This window comes from Nyctibius grandis, chromosome 4 (genome assembly GCF_013368605.1).
Source record: "Nyctibius grandis isolate bNycGra1 chromosome 4, bNycGra1.pri, whole genome shotgun sequence".
In the NCBI taxonomy this organism is placed as follows: domain Eukaryota; kingdom Metazoa; phylum Chordata; class Aves; order Nyctibiiformes; family Nyctibiidae; genus Nyctibius; species Nyctibius grandis.
The window spans coordinates 13849525-13867914 of record NC_090661.1 but is presented as its reverse complement, the minus strand read 5'-3'; the positions used below and the strand labels follow the sequence as shown (position 1 = coordinate 13867914).

Below are 18390 nucleotides of genomic sequence, written 5' to 3'. Positions count from 1 at the left end.
GGGAGCGGGGGTAAGGGGTGTCCGCACCGGCGCGGCCGCCCCCGGCCCCCGGGCTTCCCTCCTGCCTGCTCCCGCAGCTGCCTTTACCGGCACCGCTCGCCTGCCCTCCCTGGGAGGCTTCCTCCTGTCTCCCCGCACAGACAAATTTAAAATTTCGTTTTAAATAGCAGATCCATCGCACGTATGCTCATCACGGGAATCCTCCGGGGAGAAGGAATCTAAGTATTTGATTTAAAATCTCTTCCTAGTTTTTCTGAGGTTGCATTTACAAACATTAGGTAGCACCTAAAGAAACAGCTCAGCATCGCTTTTGCTGTTTTAACCTGACTCGTACAGCTACACCAACAGAAATAAAGTGTAGGAACTTAAATGACCAGGCTTCCAGTCAGACATTTCTCTCTCTCACCACCACCCGCCTCCCCCCAACTCCACTGTTCTTTTCCACTTCCCATGTTAACAGTTAATCGTTCACATTTCCTTTGGGGATTTATTTACTCCTTGTCTACATAAAATATTCCTGGTTTAACCTTAAAAAATCCAGACGACTCTGCTGTAATAGCATATTTCAGTTCTTCAGGGAGGAAAAAGTTATTTTTCATCTTGTCGTTGGCTCCAGTCAGTTCAAGTCCTTCTCTTGCCAGGGCGACTCAGCCTCGGGCTGGAGCCTGTAGGATGCAGTGGTTACACGATTTCAGATGCCAGCGTTGCTACTTTAAGCTTTCACAGGAAGAAACGTAAATTTAAAGCAACAGGTATGAATGCCAATAGAGCTACTTTTGTGCACGTATAGATGAAATAGTACTTGGATGTTGGCAAGCACTTTGGCTGCTCCTTGCCAGAGCTAATGGAGGGACTCCCAGCTGGAACGCTGGTCCTATTTTTTTCCCTCAGCTATACGTCATCTGGTCTCACCAGACACATTTTCTTCTTGCAAAGCTCTCTCTTCTCTAATACGTAAGATGGAGAAGAAAGACAGTTTTCCGAGTACAACGAACTCCAAAGATCAGTTTGTCTATTTTTGAAGCTGTAAAAAAAGATGCAGGATTTTCACAGGATAATGGTCTCCTGTTGCTAGATAAATCCAAAATTAGAGGTTAAGTATTCATGGAAAATCTAGCACAGAGGGGTACTTAATGAGCACTACACTAGTGTAGCGAGACGTTTACTGAAGCAATCTGTTCCAAGGAACTTGTTCTGCTTTTTTCAGTGCCTGATCATATATCAGGTAAAATAATCAATGGGTATACGTTCAAAGCAGATGAAATGAAGAGCTACAGAATGACTGGATTTTTTTTTAAGAAATCAGATTCTCTCAAGCAACTTGCAACTCTAAGTAAAAGGAATTTCTTCTTCAAATAAATTTATTTAAATTTGTAGGGAATAAGTAAAATCTGTCCTACTTTAAAGTGACTTTCTTCCTCTAGACTAGATACAACTTCTTCTGTTTGATATTAATTTGATATTATTTAATCAATACATTTTAAAGTGCAACCATTTTTTCTACTGTAAGTATTGCCATTATGTCAACAAGCCGTAGACACTGCAGTGAGGTTCTTAAATGTTACCAGCTGACATGCTGTTAAACAAAAATATCACATTTATATATTTTGTTGAGATTTTTTGTCTAATAATAAAATGTAATTCTTCAAGATAGACAAGACTGTGAGCTGCACAGACAAAGTTTCCGTTCCCAAGAATGGTTCATATCTGACAAGAGGGGGCCCTACAAAGAGGAAAGGGTAAGCAGGGATGATGCCATGATCCACAGACACAGTAAGTTCTTCACAAAGGAGAGGAGCGTGATTCAGGTCTCTGCTCTCTCTAAGCTTGTTCTTCATAGCATCTCATTAAGCCTTTTGCAAATAAGGACATTTCATGATAAAACCAGCTGTAAGAATGACATGGTCTTTCTTAACGAAGAGAAGCTGGGGAGTTACTTGTCTGTGTTTCTGGTGGGTGCCTAGTCTACCTAATTCAAGATCCTGTCTCCACAAACGGCCAGAAAACACTGCCACCTAAGAAGACTCCACAAGCCACACGGTAGAAACTGAGCACTGTTGAGTTCCCGTGAAAGCATCCTGCTAACGTTTCATTGCAGTCTGTTCTGCTGAAAATTATCTAAGCTGAGCCAGAGTTAACAGCATCATGCTGTTGTAGAAGAAAGCTGTATATTAACAGAAGTATTGTGTTTAAGGCCTGAGAGGTCATCTTTATCCTGTACTTGTTGCTAATAAGATCTAGATCTGCTAGTGTACTCTTTTCAGGACAGCATGCTGGTATTTTACACATCCACCTTGCAGTTTGGTTTAAATTTCGCCAAAAAACAAGAGTCTCTTTTTATAAAAATGCAGTACTTTGTGAAGAACCTGAAGACTGATACAGATCCCAACACTAAAGTGTTTCCTTTTTAATGGACATCAACTCTGGACTTAGGCTGCCTCTCATTTTTGAGAAAATAGAACTGCTGTTGAACTAATTACTGGGAAATCTGTCAATCAGTCTGGAAGCAAATTCAGGTCTTCCAAAACACCTTAGAAAAGCTTCCAGACTGACGTATGGAAGACATTTTAAACAGAAGATCAGTGTTGCATTGTTTTAATCTCATTGAAACATTCCTACGTAACTTTTTTACTCAGTGGGTTTTGCAGCAGTTTCCCTGTATATACTCAAAATCCAGCGCGGAATAATCTTTTAAAACAAACTGGGTCACACTGTCCTGCACTGAGGTTTGCTTAGCAAGGCAGAAGGGGCAGACTGCAAGGAAGCTGGCTATGGCTCTGCCATCTTCTGTCCTGCGTTACCACAGCTCAGCCTCTCAGCAGGTTCACAGAGGCTCCAGCCCTGTGTCATGCTGCCTGGCAACACCCTCTACGCTCTGACATCTGGCAAAACTCAAGCCGTGATCCAGCCAGACCCGGTTCTGTCCCAGGCTGCGCCTCCAATAGGCTGGCAAGGGGAATCCCTCGAGGGGAGCTCGCAGCTCACCAGATACAGTCAGGGTCAGACTTGCAGCATGACCAGGGTAGCACAAAGGGGATGAACTATGGAGGAAAATCTCACTTTGAAAATATTTCAAAATCAGCACCTATTTCCACTTCAGTTTTAGGCATTCTGTAGGTAGGAGAAGAGTTAAAACAAACTCCTCATCGGTAAAACAACCTCAGAACAGAAAACTAACCTTGTTAAGCAATAGCATAGTTTTAATACTTTGATTTGATTGCTTGCACAAGTGTTACGCTACTATCTTATATGTCATCAGAGCATGTCAGCAAAAATATGGTGAGTAACTATACCCTAAATCCTCAAGTTAATCCCACACTTGTTCTTTACAGGATATAAGAAGGGTGGAAAATCTCATGTCATCATTTCATTCTTTGTCTTGACAGTATTGAGGTCTAATTAAGCCTCAGTGTAACATAGTATTTTTATCAGTCCCTTCCAGGACCATTCAGTTGCCCCGGCGTTGTCAGGTACTACAGCTATACACCCCTGCTGTTTCCAGTACTGCCCTCTGCGGGAGGAGGACCCGGTGCAATTGTTTCTCAGCTGGCTGTTTAATTGTTTGACTCTTGACAAAAGGAACTTGTGCAAGGGCAACGATTTAGCCTGTATCTTCAACTAAATCAGGGACCAAAAAAGATCTCTCTCCTTTCAGTGCTGGTAAATAGCACATGAAGGCAAAGGCTATTACGACATAATATTTGCTAATCTACTTACACCAGAGTTTCTGGGAAGAAATACTCATATAAGACTATCTGTTAAAAAGATATATTTCTAAATTTATGCATAAAATTGACCTAAGTATACTCTGAAAGAGCCAGCAAATAAAATATGCCAAAACTATTTTTGAAGTTACAGTCTTTAAGCCAGTGTCATAGTTTTCTGAGTCTGCCTGACAAACATAAAATGTTTAGGCACAGTAGGACTGTGATTAAGGAAATGTTTTTTTTTTTCACCAACCAATCACCAAATTCACGGGGGAAAACGTTAGATGTGTTTTTTCTGTTTTAGCAAATCTACAAAGCAGCAATGTCATTCATTATAGGCTTAGCTAAGGAGATAATTGTAGCTTAGAAATTGATCATCCACTATGATGATATAGGTGTGTTAAGAACAGCTATGTGAGTGTAATAGATAAGATCTGCACATGACTCTCAACTTGTCAGTGGGCTTATGAAATTCATTTCTTCAATGAGATGCATGCCTATTTTACATTTATATAAACAGATCTCTTTCCCTGCCCTGCCCTCAAAGAAAAGGAGCAAAATCTTTACAAATTTCTGGCTATAAAGAAGTTGTTTTCCTGTATGACATTTTATAAACAATGGCGTGACTTCACTGGACAAGAGACATTATTACAGAATGGAAAGCACTTTAGCCTGAGAAAGGTTTATCTTGTATTCTAAAAGTACAGCAACGATGTCAATGCTAAAGAGTACGAAAGCGAAAGACTCTTTCAAACTGTAGTTGAATATAAGTTTGTGAGATATTTAATGGAACTTGGAAACTACTTAATTTTTCTCCCAAGAGTGTACTAGAGTTATCATCAGAATCTTAATATTGTTACTGAAAGAACAGCCGCATCTGTCAGTATATTTCTTCAAAAGTCACAGCTATGTATATGCATGTGTAGTTGCTCCCTGTCAAAGAACTGCTTTCTGCTTTTCTTGTGAAGACAGGAACAGAGACATTTCCTGTTACTTGATTGTCTCCAACTTCTCCTTACAGAATTTACAATGCAAAGTAATTGTAAATCTTGATGACTAGAATGTTTTAGAATTTAATAAAGATAGGTGCTTTAATGGGGATCTTTACTCAGACATCATTTTTTATAATTGAAATTAAAAAACCTTTACTCATCCTATGAGTTTGCTCATTTGATCATCTGTGATTAAGATGACTAAAACCTTCCCAAAGAAGCAATTTAGCACAAGCTGCCCCCACACTTCTGAAGGAATGAAAGATAAAAAAAAAATAATCAGTCAGAAACTGGCAAGGAATCCTGCCCTTGGAGAGCCACTGGAGTCTTGCATCCCTAAACCTGCATTCTTAAGCCATTTCATCTGTCCACAGGGGTTTATTTATCACTTATTTCTGACAACTTTCATTCATATTTATCCATACTGGTCCTTTTTTCTTCCATTTAATCATGCATCCTTTAGAGGTTCTCGGATCTTTAATCTTGGCTGATTCATCACCTCTTCACATTTGGCTTGACCAAAACACATTTTACTGTTCTGCAATCGTGCTCTTCAGTTTCTCTTCCTCTGTTGCAGTGAATAACACACCATCTCTTCTCCATCATCAACAACAGTTTTGATGATCTTTCGAGGTCCCTTCCAATCCCTAACATTCTGTGATTCTGTGATTCTGTGACTGTTCTCTCCTCTGCTTGAAGATAATCGTCAAATATTGTCTGCTTTTTTTCCCCATACAAGTCTATTCCTTCCTTTTTAGCCAAACATTTGGACTTTTCTCCTGTATCTTTTTTCTCTTCTTGGGTCTTTCCTATGCTGTTTTTTTTCCCCCTGTTTTTCCCCTTCAAAAATGCTTGCTGCCAAAACTGTCAATCACCTTTCTTTTTTCACACAGATGCAGTGGAAATCATGATCATCTAAAACTTTGGGTGCATGTGAAGTATTACACACTTAAACCACTGAACACTGAAGATAAGCAGTAAAAATCAATCAATCAAAGCAATAGTACCTCTTCCTATGTTTCCTCAGACACTGAAAACTATTCAAGTATCAGCAAGAGGAGGATGAGGGGAGAAAAGTACCAACCTCTTTTTGCCAAAGACAAAAGCTTACATACATAAATGGCTTACATCCTTCTAACTAAGACTGCAATAATAACCATATGCATATACACCATGCTGTACACGATATAATTGCATGATATATCTGGCACATTAACGTTTCTACTCCCACTATAATCAACAGTGATTTCATCTGGCAAGTTCATTCTGTGTAATTGTCTGGAGGCTGTGAATTAGTCTTTCTCACACTGTTTTGAAGTGTTTTCTGACCAGCCAGTCTGTGTACCTCTATTCACCTGACTATGCTGAGCTAGTGTTTGGAGACCCCCTCTTCGTTTAAATGTGTAAGTAATTAGGTTAAAATCTATCTGTTTGAGTTTGTATGCTTCAGCATAAGTGCTTAAGCACATGGTACATCTTGTTTTAATCCTTGGCCATTTCTCCTCATTCTGCCTCTGGCTGGAGCCAAGCCAAGGTCCTGAAACTGTTGCCCTCTCTGGTGAGAAATCATAAGGCACTGACATTGAAATACTGACATTTTTTGCAGGTATGATCCAAGTAATTCAGTCAAGACACCAGGCAGTATCATACTGGAAAAAAGGATGAATAAGTAAGTTGGAAGAAGAATGAAAAAAATAAACCCCCGGCAGTGCTCAAGCCACTTTTGTATTCTGACAAACTGGGAAGATTTTGATACAGGACACTGGTATTGACACATGCTTTACAGGCATTTTGCAGCTAGCACAAGGAAAGATCCTGAGGCCAATACATCTGACTACTCATTGCATGAAGATTCACCTGAAAATCAGTCTCTCACTGCACTGACCCATGGAAACCAGCACAGACTCTGGTCCAGTGAACCAGCCCAACCAGCCTTCAGTCCATGACAAGACATGGGCATCAACAACTCTGTCTGAGAAAACTGGATCAGCATCGTTGCACTTGCCTTCATTAAAAGTTACTGGTATATTGTTCTGTAATACATGTGACATTTATCTTTCCTTCTCAATCTGCCCATCCTGGGCAAATTGGTGTATTGTTCTGTAATATACATATGGTGTTTATCTTTCCTTCTCAATGTGCCCATCCTGGGCAAACACTAGCAAGCACAATCTTTGAATCCTGTTCTCTTTCTACACTCCATAGCCTCGTGCTGTATTCAGCAAGCACCCAGATAGCCAGTGTGATTGCCCTGAAGCCCCGCAGATGCCTTGCAGCCAGACTGCTAGCCAAAAAGGTACACTTCGTCACTTCCTCATTCCCCTGTCGTACGTACCCACAGCTCTTACCTCCTCTCTGCACTCTCAAAGCAATGGCCTTTGCTGTGTTTGAGTTCTTGACCACCTGACTTCTGAGCAACATCTGAGGCCCTCCTCAGCTTTTGTTCCATGTGCTCTCAGGTCAGTATTGCCACATTTGAAGAAGAATGTCCCATTTGCAGGAACGCACTGAGAATTAAGCATTCAATAGTTAGATTATAGTCAGGTTATTAATGAAGTTCATCAGCACAAATTCTTTATCGGTTTAGATCTTAACAACCTTCTTATGAATCTATGTAGAGGTATTTAAGTTGAATTCAACAAAAAAAAATCTCAAGTTGGAAACACATAACATAGAAATGTTAACAGTGCAGGAATGCTTCTGTTATGCCTAAAATTGCATGTAAAACAGCAGCAATGGCATAGCAAAAACAGCGCAAATGGAAGCAAAGCTGAGGTTTTTATGAAGTGTTTTAGCAGGAGGTCACATTGCACAGCAGCATTGCTTTCTTAGCTCTGCGGTAAATGATCTTGGTCTCTTCAGCAACTCATGCCCTCTTTCCTGAAGCATCATCGCGCTGAGTAACAATAGTCCTCAGGCGTTACGTGTTCGACTCCCTTGCTGCTTGGTCACATGAATTGGGGACATTTCCTTCTGTGCTCAGCTGCCTGTGAGGGCAGGGAGGCCAGGCCCGTCCTCGCTGCCCGCTGCAGCGCCCTGGCATTGCTGCTCCCTGGGTCAGATGACCCGCGGACAGGCTGCGCCATACAGGGAATTGCAGGCAGGACCTGTCAAGCTGCCACCCGCCCGGCTCGTAGCAGAGATCGGTGGGATGTGCAGATTCCCTCTGCTGTGGTTGGGAAGGGCAGAGAGGGATGTACTGTCTCGAGGCTCTCCAGACCCGCAGGAGCTCTGGGAAAGACATCTCAAAACTGGATTTTTGCTTCCACAGAGACGTAGCAACGAGTAAATAATTGCTTGTTACTATTCTCAGTTGTCACGGTCAACGTATGACAGTATTTTCAAGCACACAGTCAGCAGTGATTGCTCAGCACTTCATAAACCTGAAGCGTGCAACTTTTAATATTATTCCAAATAAAAAAAAAAAAAGAAACCACGTAGGGACCGAGGCCCGTTTGCCGCACTCCCGCAGGCCACGGGAGGACCCCGCTCCCAGCGCTTCCCAGCCCTGCGCCCGGGCGGGGCGGTCCGTGAGCCCGGCACGAACCACTGTCCGGGACTCTCGCGGCAGCCGCCGCCGCCACCCCCGCGACCGCCCGCAGCCGGCCCCGCCACCGGCCGAGCGCTCCCGCCCCGTCCCCCGCCCGACGCGAAGGGGCGGAGCCCCCGCGGGCCAATGAGCGCCGGGTGGTGCTGCCACCGCCCAATGAGGGAAGCGCAGGAGGAAGGCAGGAGGAAGCGGCGCGGGGCGATGTGGCCGGCGGCGGGGGGCTCGGGCGCGGCGGGGAGCGGCGCCTGCCTCCTGCTTCTGCTGCTGCTGGTGGCGGCGGTGCTGGCGCTGGTGGTGCGGCAGCTGCTGAAGCAGCGGCGGCCGCCCGGCTTCCCGCCCGGCCCCGCGGGGCTTCCCCTCATCGGCAACATCCACGCTCTGGGCGCGGAGCAGCCGCACGTCTACATGCGGCGGCAGAGCCAGATCCACGGGCAGGTATCCGCCGGCGGCGTCTGCCGCCTCCTCGAGGTCGCCCGGAGCGGGAGCAGAGCGGGCTGGGGCGGGGCGGGCGGCGCTGCCAGCGGCAGAGCCCGGGGAAGAGGCAGCCGGGGGGGTTCTCCCCGTCGCGGCGGTCCCGGGGCTGCCGCGGAGGCCGGACCCGCACCGGCAGCACGGCGCGTCCGGCCGGGGGAGCCGCCACAGCGCCTGGCCCCTGGCCGAAGCGGCTGTCGGTGCCCGCGCCCCGGCGGGGAACGAGCAGCACCGTGGAGGCGGCCGCCCCGGGGAGGAGGCAGCGGCACCGTGGGCGGAGCCCCCCCGCCGGCTAACGGGAGCGGGGAAAGGGCCCGGTACCCGGCCGGTAGCGGGGTCCGGAGCTGAAAGGTTTTTGGCAAGACGGGTGCAGCGGTCGCAGCCCTTCCCGGGGGAGCAGGGACAGGACGGGGGCAGAGGAGAGGAGTTTCTCACCCCTCGGGGGCCGGAGCTCCCGCTCTGGGGCGGCGGAGGCGGGAGGGGCTCTCTGCGCGCCCGGCTTCTGCTGCGCTGTGGAGTTTTTTGGCACAGGGCTCAAACTGGTGTCCTGCTGCACATGGAAGTAACTCGCTTGTTTCACATCCACAAGTGCTGGACATGCTAACAGGTCTTAAATTAACAAAGTTACAACAACCAAATAGCAGGCGCTTGGATAATGCAACATTTTCACTGAAAACACGTTGCTTCAAAGTACCTTCAGTGGGTATTTAGAATATTTACTTAAGAGTCAACTGGTGTAACTATGTAAGAATGGATTTTTTTCTTTTTTTCATACTTTCTTACGTATCAGGTGCTTCTTTTCATCGACTAGTTTCATGCAACTGATCTATTCTTACAAACTTCATAAAAATTAAGCCCAAACTAGATGCAGCAGGGAAAGGCAGGCAGGTGTTAGCATTTGTAAGTGTATGTGTACACACACATAAACACACATTTTGGTAGCAGCTGGCCAGTCAGTGCGCACACCCTGGCCAGCCACTCGGCATGCCTGTACATCTCCAGACTATTTATAACACCTGCGGTGTTTTACTTAGGCGGATTATCACTGGAGGTCTGCGAAAGACTTGAGCTTTGTGTGCAACAATGGCTTGTCTAGAAAATCAGGTCCTTCAGACTGCTAGAAGTGTTTAAATATAACACACGTAACCGGCAAATAAAACTGTTGCTAGAACTTAAGTTTGTCAAAAGCTTTTGTCCAGATTATTTACGAAAGCTACAGCAGAAACAGAATAGTCAGAGTCTTTGCTTTGCTTCTCATTCATGACCAGCGCATGACTTAAAAGCATGCTAAATGGCAGAAACAAAAGGATAGGATTATCTTTTGTTTCATTTATTTTGACAATAGAAAAAAGTAAATATGCTTCAAGCAAGATACTAGGACAAACAATGGAAATTGGATGGAAAATGTGTCATCAAATAAACTAAACTTTCTACTTGCCTGGAATGCTGCATGTAATTCTGGTCACCTGCTGTCAGAAAGGATCCTGCAGAATTTGAAGGAACTTGAAAACAGCAGATCAGGATTTGAGGGGCTCTGGAAAAATACAATGAAAGGATTTTTTTTTTAAATTATGTGTGACATAGGAAGAAAGATAAATAAGCTGTGATCAAAGCATACAAAACTCACAAATGGTTTGCAGAAATACATCAGGAGTGTTTTCTTCTCACATAAAAAAGAAGAGCCATTATAACAGTGAAAATACCAAGTTTGCTAAAACCAGATAGTCAGAGAATCACATAATCATTTGCGTTGGAAAAGACTCTTAAGATCGTTGAGTCCAACCATTAACCTAACACTGCCAAATCCACCACTAAACTGTATCTCTAAGCGCCAGGTCTAAACGTATTTTAAATACCTTCAGGGATGGTGACTCCACCACTTCCCTGGGCAGCCTATTTGAATGCTTGACAACTCTTTTAGTGACAATCCAGCTGTCACAGAATGTATAATTAGGCTAACATTATTTCATATTGTGGAGGTCAACAGCTCTGAGATGAAGGAAAAACTAGAGACTTGTATAGGTAAAAACACAAATTTATAATGCTAAGAAAAGTATGGAAAGGGATGATAGGATTTCAGGCTTTAGTTTAGCCTCGGCTTTTGATTTTTCAAACTTAGGTTAAGATTTCATTTTGTTTATCCTGTATGTGCCTTCTGCAGGATGCATTCCATCTTTCTCCAAAGCATCTAGTGCTGACCACTTCTGGAAACAGGAGATGGGCCTAGCTGGGCTATGCTATCATTTGTTGGCTGTCATCATAGCTCTCACTTCTAACACCTGATGGGTCTTTGGGAGCCTATGCAAAGTAAGCTGGTGTCCAGTTTCAGAGACAGAAAGGACTGCGTGCAGCTTGGTTGTTTTCACAACTGACACCACTTCTGTGTCTGCCATTACTAAGTGGCATGTTGGAAGTCTTCGTGATGTGAACTTGCAGCTTCAGTCATAGTGCCCTTAACCAAATTAAGCTGTTGGAATTTACCTTTACTAAGGCAGGGAGGAGGAGCAGATACGGTAGTAAAGCTTTCCTCCTCCTGTTGGAAATATCTCAGCAAATTAGGAAAGTAGACAATACATGTACTTTATTTCTAGTTCTTATATAAAAACTATACCTTATAACTAATAATATCTAGTTATATTACATACTTATAAGTATATACTTATATATACTTATATCTACTTGTACCTACTAATGTTAAGGGACAGTACATTTTTTCTGAAAATATGCATTGTGGTAACCAAATTCACATTTTTTAAAATGACTATATGAAAGCATACCCCAGTCCTTCCTTTGGAGAGCTGGTCACTTTAGGTGCACAGCAAAGCACAGAACATAGTGTGGGGCTAATTTACAGTCTCTTTTGACAGAGTAAATTAGCTCACAACAGACCTACTTGCGTAATGCCACAGTTGTATCACCTTTGGTTACCTGTATGCCCTACTGCAGTTGATTTAAGTCTGTATGTTACATTGATGGGTAGTGTTGTTTCACTTTTTCATTACTTGCTTTTACTTGTTTTCATTACTTGTTCTTCAGATTTGGTTGTAATAGCATTTTACAATTTTTATTATTTTTTTTCCCCCCCAAAGATCTTCAGTCTCGATCTTGGAGGTATATCTGCTATTGTACTGAATGGCTATGATGCAGTAAAAGAATGCCTTGTTCATCAAAGTGAAATTTTTGCAGATAGACCATCTCTTCCCTTGTTTAAGAAGCTGACAAACATGGGAGGTAAGTGCTAGTGTCTTTTATATAAGAATGTAATTTTTGCCCAGTAGATGGGTCTGTGATCACATGAAACATTTGCTTTAGCAGTTTTCTCTATTACCTTGTCTCCTTTCATAAAATATGTGATGCTTCTTTAAAGATATTATTTGGAAAGGATTGTCACTCTTGGACTATGTTCCATAGCAAGATGTGTGTAATTTTCTGTTTCGTTTTTGTCTTGTTAAATAATTTTATTATCTTATGGGGGAAAAATAAAGCGCTGCATAAAATACTGTGTCAAAATATTTTTTCAGGCTTACTGAACAGTAAATATGGCAGAGGATGGACAGAACATCGCAAATTAGCTGTAAATACCTTTCGAATCTTTGGATATGGTCAAAGGTCCTTTGAACACAAAATTTCAGAAGAATCTGTGTTTTTTCTTGATGCCGTTGATACATACAAAGGCAGACCATTTGATCTTAAGCACTTGATAACAAATGCTGTTTCAAACATTACTAATTTGATTATTTTTGGAGAACGTTTTACATATGAAGATACTGAATTTCAGCACATGATTGAGATTTTTAGTGAAAATATTGAATTAGCTGCTAGTGCTTCTGTATTTTTATATAATGCTTTTCCTTGGATTGGTATCTTGCCATTTGGGAAACACCAGCAGCTGTTTAAAAATGCAGCTGAAGTCTATGACTTTCTTCATGAGCTTATTGAACGTGTCTCTGAAAACAGGAAGCCTCAGTCACCTCGACATTTTGTAGATGCATATTTAGATGAGATGGATTGCAATGAAAATGATCCAGAATCTACATATTCAAGAGAAAACTTAATTTTCTCTGTTGGAGAACTCATCATAGCTGGGACAGAAACCACAACAAATGTTTTAAGATGGGCAGTGTTATTTATGGCTCTTTATCCAAACATTCAAGGTAAGGACTTCGACATTTTGAGGAACTGATACACTTTCCTATTGCAAATTTAAAATGCTTTTTCAAAGTGGTGCAGTGATCCATAGTTGTAAGCAAAAAGGAAGGTTTGTATATATTATTCCATTGTATTATTTACCAAACATACTATGGACAGATGTTAAAAGCCTATTTTATATGCAGATGAAGACAATATCAAAAGTCAAGTATGATGATAAAATTTTAGCATATTATTTTGTGAATACATTTTTAGTGAAGCTTTAATATTTTTAATGAAGTATTTCTTATATATCTTAGTGTTGGGATGCATAATATTGGTTGGCAGATGTAATTAAAGATGAAATTAATAAACTCAATTAAAAATGTAAAAACATCAGCAAAAATGTAAATCAGGTTGTGGTTAACAGTGTAGGTACAATTTCTTTTTATCCTTAAGTGCCTCAATTCACAATAGGTTTCTGTATTATAGACATGTATATTTATACTTTTGGAATAACAAAAACAGCATTTAAAAATAAAAAGATGTGTTACAGTCATTCTAAAGTAAGACAGCAATAGATGTTTGAATGTCAGCCCAGACATTTTGTGTAAAAGTTTGGATTTTAGAAGTGAACAGTCACATTTCTTGTTTCATTGCCTCCACTTCGCTTTTCCTTAGCAGTGCTTAGTTCAACTAGGGACTTTCAGTATTTGGAGAAAGAGCAGCCTAGATAACTTGGAAAGTTACTACTGATACTTTGACCAAAGAATATTGCTCTAACATCAATTTCACCATCATCATTTCAGAATGTGGGTAACAACACTAACCATAGCTATAAGGCTCTTGAGATCTGAAGTTCTGCATAGGAACCAGATATCTTTATGTATGAAAGATTATATTTTCTTCTTATGGTAGTAGGTACGTGACTCTACACCTTCTGATTTTCTCAGCTAGAATAATTTTTAATTTAAATTGGGTGTACAAAAAGCAATTATTATTTTAAAATTAAAGACCAAATTTTATATTTAGGTTTAAGGTAAATAGAGCTTTTCTTGAAAAAAAAGAAAATTAAAATATGATGATAATGTATGTCAAAGGCCTGACATGCTATAAACACTGAAAATCATTCATATTAAATAAACAAGTTGATGCCAAAGCTCTTCTGTTGCGGCTATTATCATTATTTTAAGTCCCGTATTCACTGAGCTGGTTAAAATATCCCGCTAAGCAAGTAGAACCAAAGTTCACTCAAATATCTCCTGAGAGCCGTAACCCCTTACGTATTTTCTTATTTTCATCTACTCAACTATTTTAGTTAGTTGATTAATTGATTGAACATGAGGAAACTGATTAAAGATTAAAAAACAGGAAACCCTTCTTCTAGCCTAGGATTAAAAGCAAGATCTAACAGGATTTGAGTTGTTAATTTTAAAAACTTTGAGGGACATACTTAAGAGAGATACGTAGCTTCAGCTCACTAAGTACAGCTAATAATTTTTTTGGGGAAGCTTAAAACTCTGATTGCTATTTTTAACCAGTCAGAACATTTCAGACTTTTTAAAACAAATGGGTTTAAAAAAATTAAATGTTGCTTTTATGCTTCTGAGTTCCACTGATTCATCTATATGCTATACACAGTACAATAAGAAAACCTACCAAAAAAGAAAAGCATTTAATGAAATGAAGAAAATAGAATCTGATTTTCTAGGTACTTAATTTTTAGGATGCATATATACATTGTCCACATTTTAGTTAAAAATATACGTGCGATAGTTAGTCACTAGGATATATTTATGCTTTACATTATATAAAAAGCCCAAATGCAAAAAGGTCCACTTAAATCAAAGTTTCTGATCAGTCTGTCCTGGCTCACAAACAAGATCTGTATCTTAAAACAAGAACGTCCTTATTCCTTCTCTGTTAAGATACGACCAAGATACTTGTTTTTCAATAAAGATCAAGAAAACTCTGTAGTTTTGTGTCTCCTATGCATTGGCCAATTTTGTAGATATCCACTCACCTAAAGTAATCCTCTGATGTCAGATCTTGCAATTTAATGAGTTTCTGAATTTGGATTCAAAATCAGTTCATCTAGATAAAAATAAAAATTACATTTATTTAGACTTTCTCTGTCCAAGTATCACAATATACACCACTGCATCACAGAATGTACTTTCACTAAGCTGCTTTTCATCTCTTTACTTTGATGTGAAACATTGTCACTTCAGGTTGAAAAACCTGATGATTCTGGTAGAATTTTTCTGCCATTGCCCAGATTTTCATTACTGGTTCCACATAAATTGTAAAAGTCTAACTTTGTTTTAGCTAGGAGCTGTTCAGCAGTTTCAACAAAGAAAAGGAAGAGGCAGTTTGAATGCCTTTGAGATTGTTTAAATAACCTGTGAACTTAATTTTTAAAATAGCTTAAAAAAAACAGTGATTGAATTTGTTCCTTTTCAGTTAAATTCGACTCTTGTCCCTCTTAACTCTCACTGTGTTGTATCAGATATTTTCAGTTTAAGAGTGAATGATTTTACACTGTGACAATTCTAATGAATCATAGCAGAATTAGACAAGGGGAAGTTCAAGTGTTATCTGTGTTCACTCAAGTATTTAATGTACTTTATCTTTGCAGTCTTTTGCTCATTTCTTCAGTTTTGAAGAGCTCCAGAAATTAAAATATACACAACCAAAGAAATGTTAAAACATAATTTAACTGAGATTACTTTTGAAATGAAGATTACTGGTGTATATGCCAGTAATAATTCCTATGAGCAGGATAAGGAATATAGTCTAAATTTAAAAGCTTATAAGCTGCTATATTTTATATAAGATATTTTATGTTTCAGTATCCTTTTAAAAGTATATATTTTATAGCTTAAATTAAAAAATAAAGGATATTACACAATAAACATCAGCTTTTATTCCTGTTCCTAACAGGGCAAGTTCAAAAAGAAATCGATTTAGTCATCGGCCCAAACAAAATGCCTGCGTTAGAAGAGAAATGCAAAATGCCGTACACTGAGGCTGTTCTACATGAAGTTCTAAGATTCTGTAACATAGCTCCACTAGGTATTTTTCACGCAACTTCCAAAGATACTGTTGTGCGTGGTTACTCTATTCCTGAAGGCACCACAGTCATTACAAACCTCTACTCTGTTCATTTTGATGAAAAATACTGGAGCAATCCAGAAGTGTTTTTTCCTGAGAGATTTTTGGACAGCAGTGGGCAGTTTGTCAAGAAAGATGCATTTATTCCTTTTTCACTAGGTAAGAGTGATTCCTTCCAATGTTCCTTTTCATACATCTAGAGATGGATAACATATAAGCGATGGCAATAAATCAGGAAGGGACAGAATGGTATAAAATATCCACAGTTCTGATGAAACAGCTATTTTAAAAATATTAAACATAATGCACTCTGCATGTAACGCATTTTAGTGTAATAACTTTTATATAGATTAGCTCATTATTGTATATAAAGTAACAAAAAAGACAGCACAATATCTTCTCATCTGAGGAGTCTATACATTTTATATCATTGCAGTACATAAGTGTTAGTCCTTTCACAATTAATAGTTATTTGCTGCTAAAGTCATTACGTACAGGTGATTTACACAACGAGCTTTCAAATTCCAGCACTTAGATCAGCACCACAAATTGCAAATTTTATTCAGAACTAGCTTGGGAGTCAGCATGTAGCACTGCATTCTGTCCTGAGGTAATATTCTGGCAGTTCTAAATCATTATGGATTTGTCTTTTGGCGTCTGTAAGAGTGGATAATTTACCTTACATATGATTATCAACCTAAAAATTAGGTGTTCTGTATAAGCTAACTGCCAGGGCTACCTCTGCAGTCCATAGAAAGACATAGCCTTGTTTACTTATCTGGGGTACTCTTTCTCCAAAAAATAGGAGGAGACAAGACTAGACAATCCCCTCGGAATAGATGCACAACGTCTAAATGGCCAAAGTTAGATGTGATGAAGTCCATCTTTATTGTGTATTCTATTACATTTCTTTTTGCCTGTTCGACCTTACCAGTTCCTGATGTTGTTACCCATTCATCTGTGTCTTCCACAACCACATTTACTCCCTGTAACTAGAATACATGGAACGGGAACTAATATTTAAAGGCATTATCCAGACCTGTTTCATATCTTTCTACTTACTAAGTTATAATTGCCAGGTAATAATGACTGGCAGTAAATGTAATTAAGAAAATAGTAGGGGACAAAGGCTGAAATTCACAGTATCATTTTTTTAAACCATCTTCTGTCTAGATTGGTACTTCAAGACAAGATAAAGTAGCTAATAGCTTATCTAAATAAATTTGACAGAATTAGATACAATGGCATTTGTGTAGTGAGAGGAACAAATTCTCTAAAAACTGTTTCTTGCTGTAAACGATCACCTGTCCTTTCTTACAGAATACTACCACCAAGTTCATACAGCTCCTCTTAGAACACAGAAATTACATTCTTTTTCGTAGTAAGAGTGAAAATGTAACTGAACACATTTTAACTCTCTCAAAACCTTCTTTTCAATCCAGGAAGAAGACACTGTCTTGGAGAACAACTAGCTCGAATGGAAATGTTTTTATTTTTCACTTCATTACTACAACGATTTCACCTGTGTTTTCCTCATGGTGTGATTCCAGATCTCAAACCAAGATTAGGCATGACATTACAACCACAGCCATACCTCATCTGTGCAGAAAGACGGTGAAGTGAATGGTCTAGATTGTCAGGTGGAGCACAATACTCCCAGTTGCATCTGAAGATCCACTTTGCCTTCTGTTTCTAAATGTGTTCATGTCATAAAAACAAAAATTTAAAGGACTTGCAGATAAATTCTGACTACTTGTGCATAAGTTAATAGTTTCTTTTTACTTGGTTTTCACAAAAAAAAACTCTCAACCAAAAACATGAAGCACATCCTGTGTTTAAAGCTGATATTTTCACTCCAGAAGTCTGTTTTGAATCTAACTTCTGATTCAGCTTTTAAATATTTAATTACTTAACAAGCCATTTTACTTTGAGAGGATATTTTTATAAGCATGGAGAATATGGCTCAAAATGTTTATACTCAGATTCATCCATGGAAATCTCATTTACATTATTGCAGCTAAGCTGTTCTTTATAATTCTCCATTAAATTTACATAGCTAAAAAGGTTTTAAAGATATCTATCTAAATTTCTGTAACTCAGAATAAACTATCTTTTCCAGCCTTGACAAACAAATTGTCTATTAAAGCATTTTAATCCTTCCTTCTCCTTGCCCTGTCTTCCCAGTTGGTCATAATTCTCTAGTGAATCAGATCTTTTATGGCTTGCTTCTCATTTAGTAATATATACAAAGTGTTCAATTATTGCCATACTCCTGACAATTAGAGCAAGCTTTTCTGCCAGTTTATCGCATTTCCAGACACATGTCCTCCATTGCCTCCCAACACAAAGCATTATGTAATGATTAATCTCTGCCTAAGTAGTCTGGAAAAAACAGCGTTTGTGTTACCAGAGTCACATGCAACTATGC

At 40.0% G+C, this 18390-nt stretch overlaps 1 protein-coding gene across 3 annotated transcripts; it reads left to right on the top strand.

The window, feature by feature from the left end:
- Positions 1 to 8585: 8585 nt before the first annotated feature.
- On the top strand, positions 8586 to 18014 carry CYP2R1 (cytochrome P450 family 2 subfamily R member 1). 3 transcript variants are annotated; one of them, XM_068398547.1, is made up of 5 exons: positions 8586 to 8684; positions 11810 to 11951; positions 12242 to 12874; positions 15792 to 16121; positions 17405 to 18014. In XM_068398547.1, the coding sequence occupies exons 1-5, from the start codon at positions 8655 to 8657 to the stop codon at positions 17578 to 17580; spliced, it is 1311 nt and encodes a 436-aa protein (XP_068254648.1). In that variant the 5' UTR covers positions 8586 to 8654; the 3' UTR covers positions 17581 to 18014. The 3 variants fall into 3 exon arrangements, with proteins under 3 accessions (XP_068254648.1, XP_068254649.1, XP_068254650.1); XM_068398548.1 differs by lacking the exon at positions 12242 to 12874; XM_068398549.1 differs by lacking the exon at positions 8586 to 8684 and having other exon boundaries at positions 11876 to 11951; positions 12678 to 12874.
- Positions 18015 to 18390: the final 376 nt, after the last annotated feature.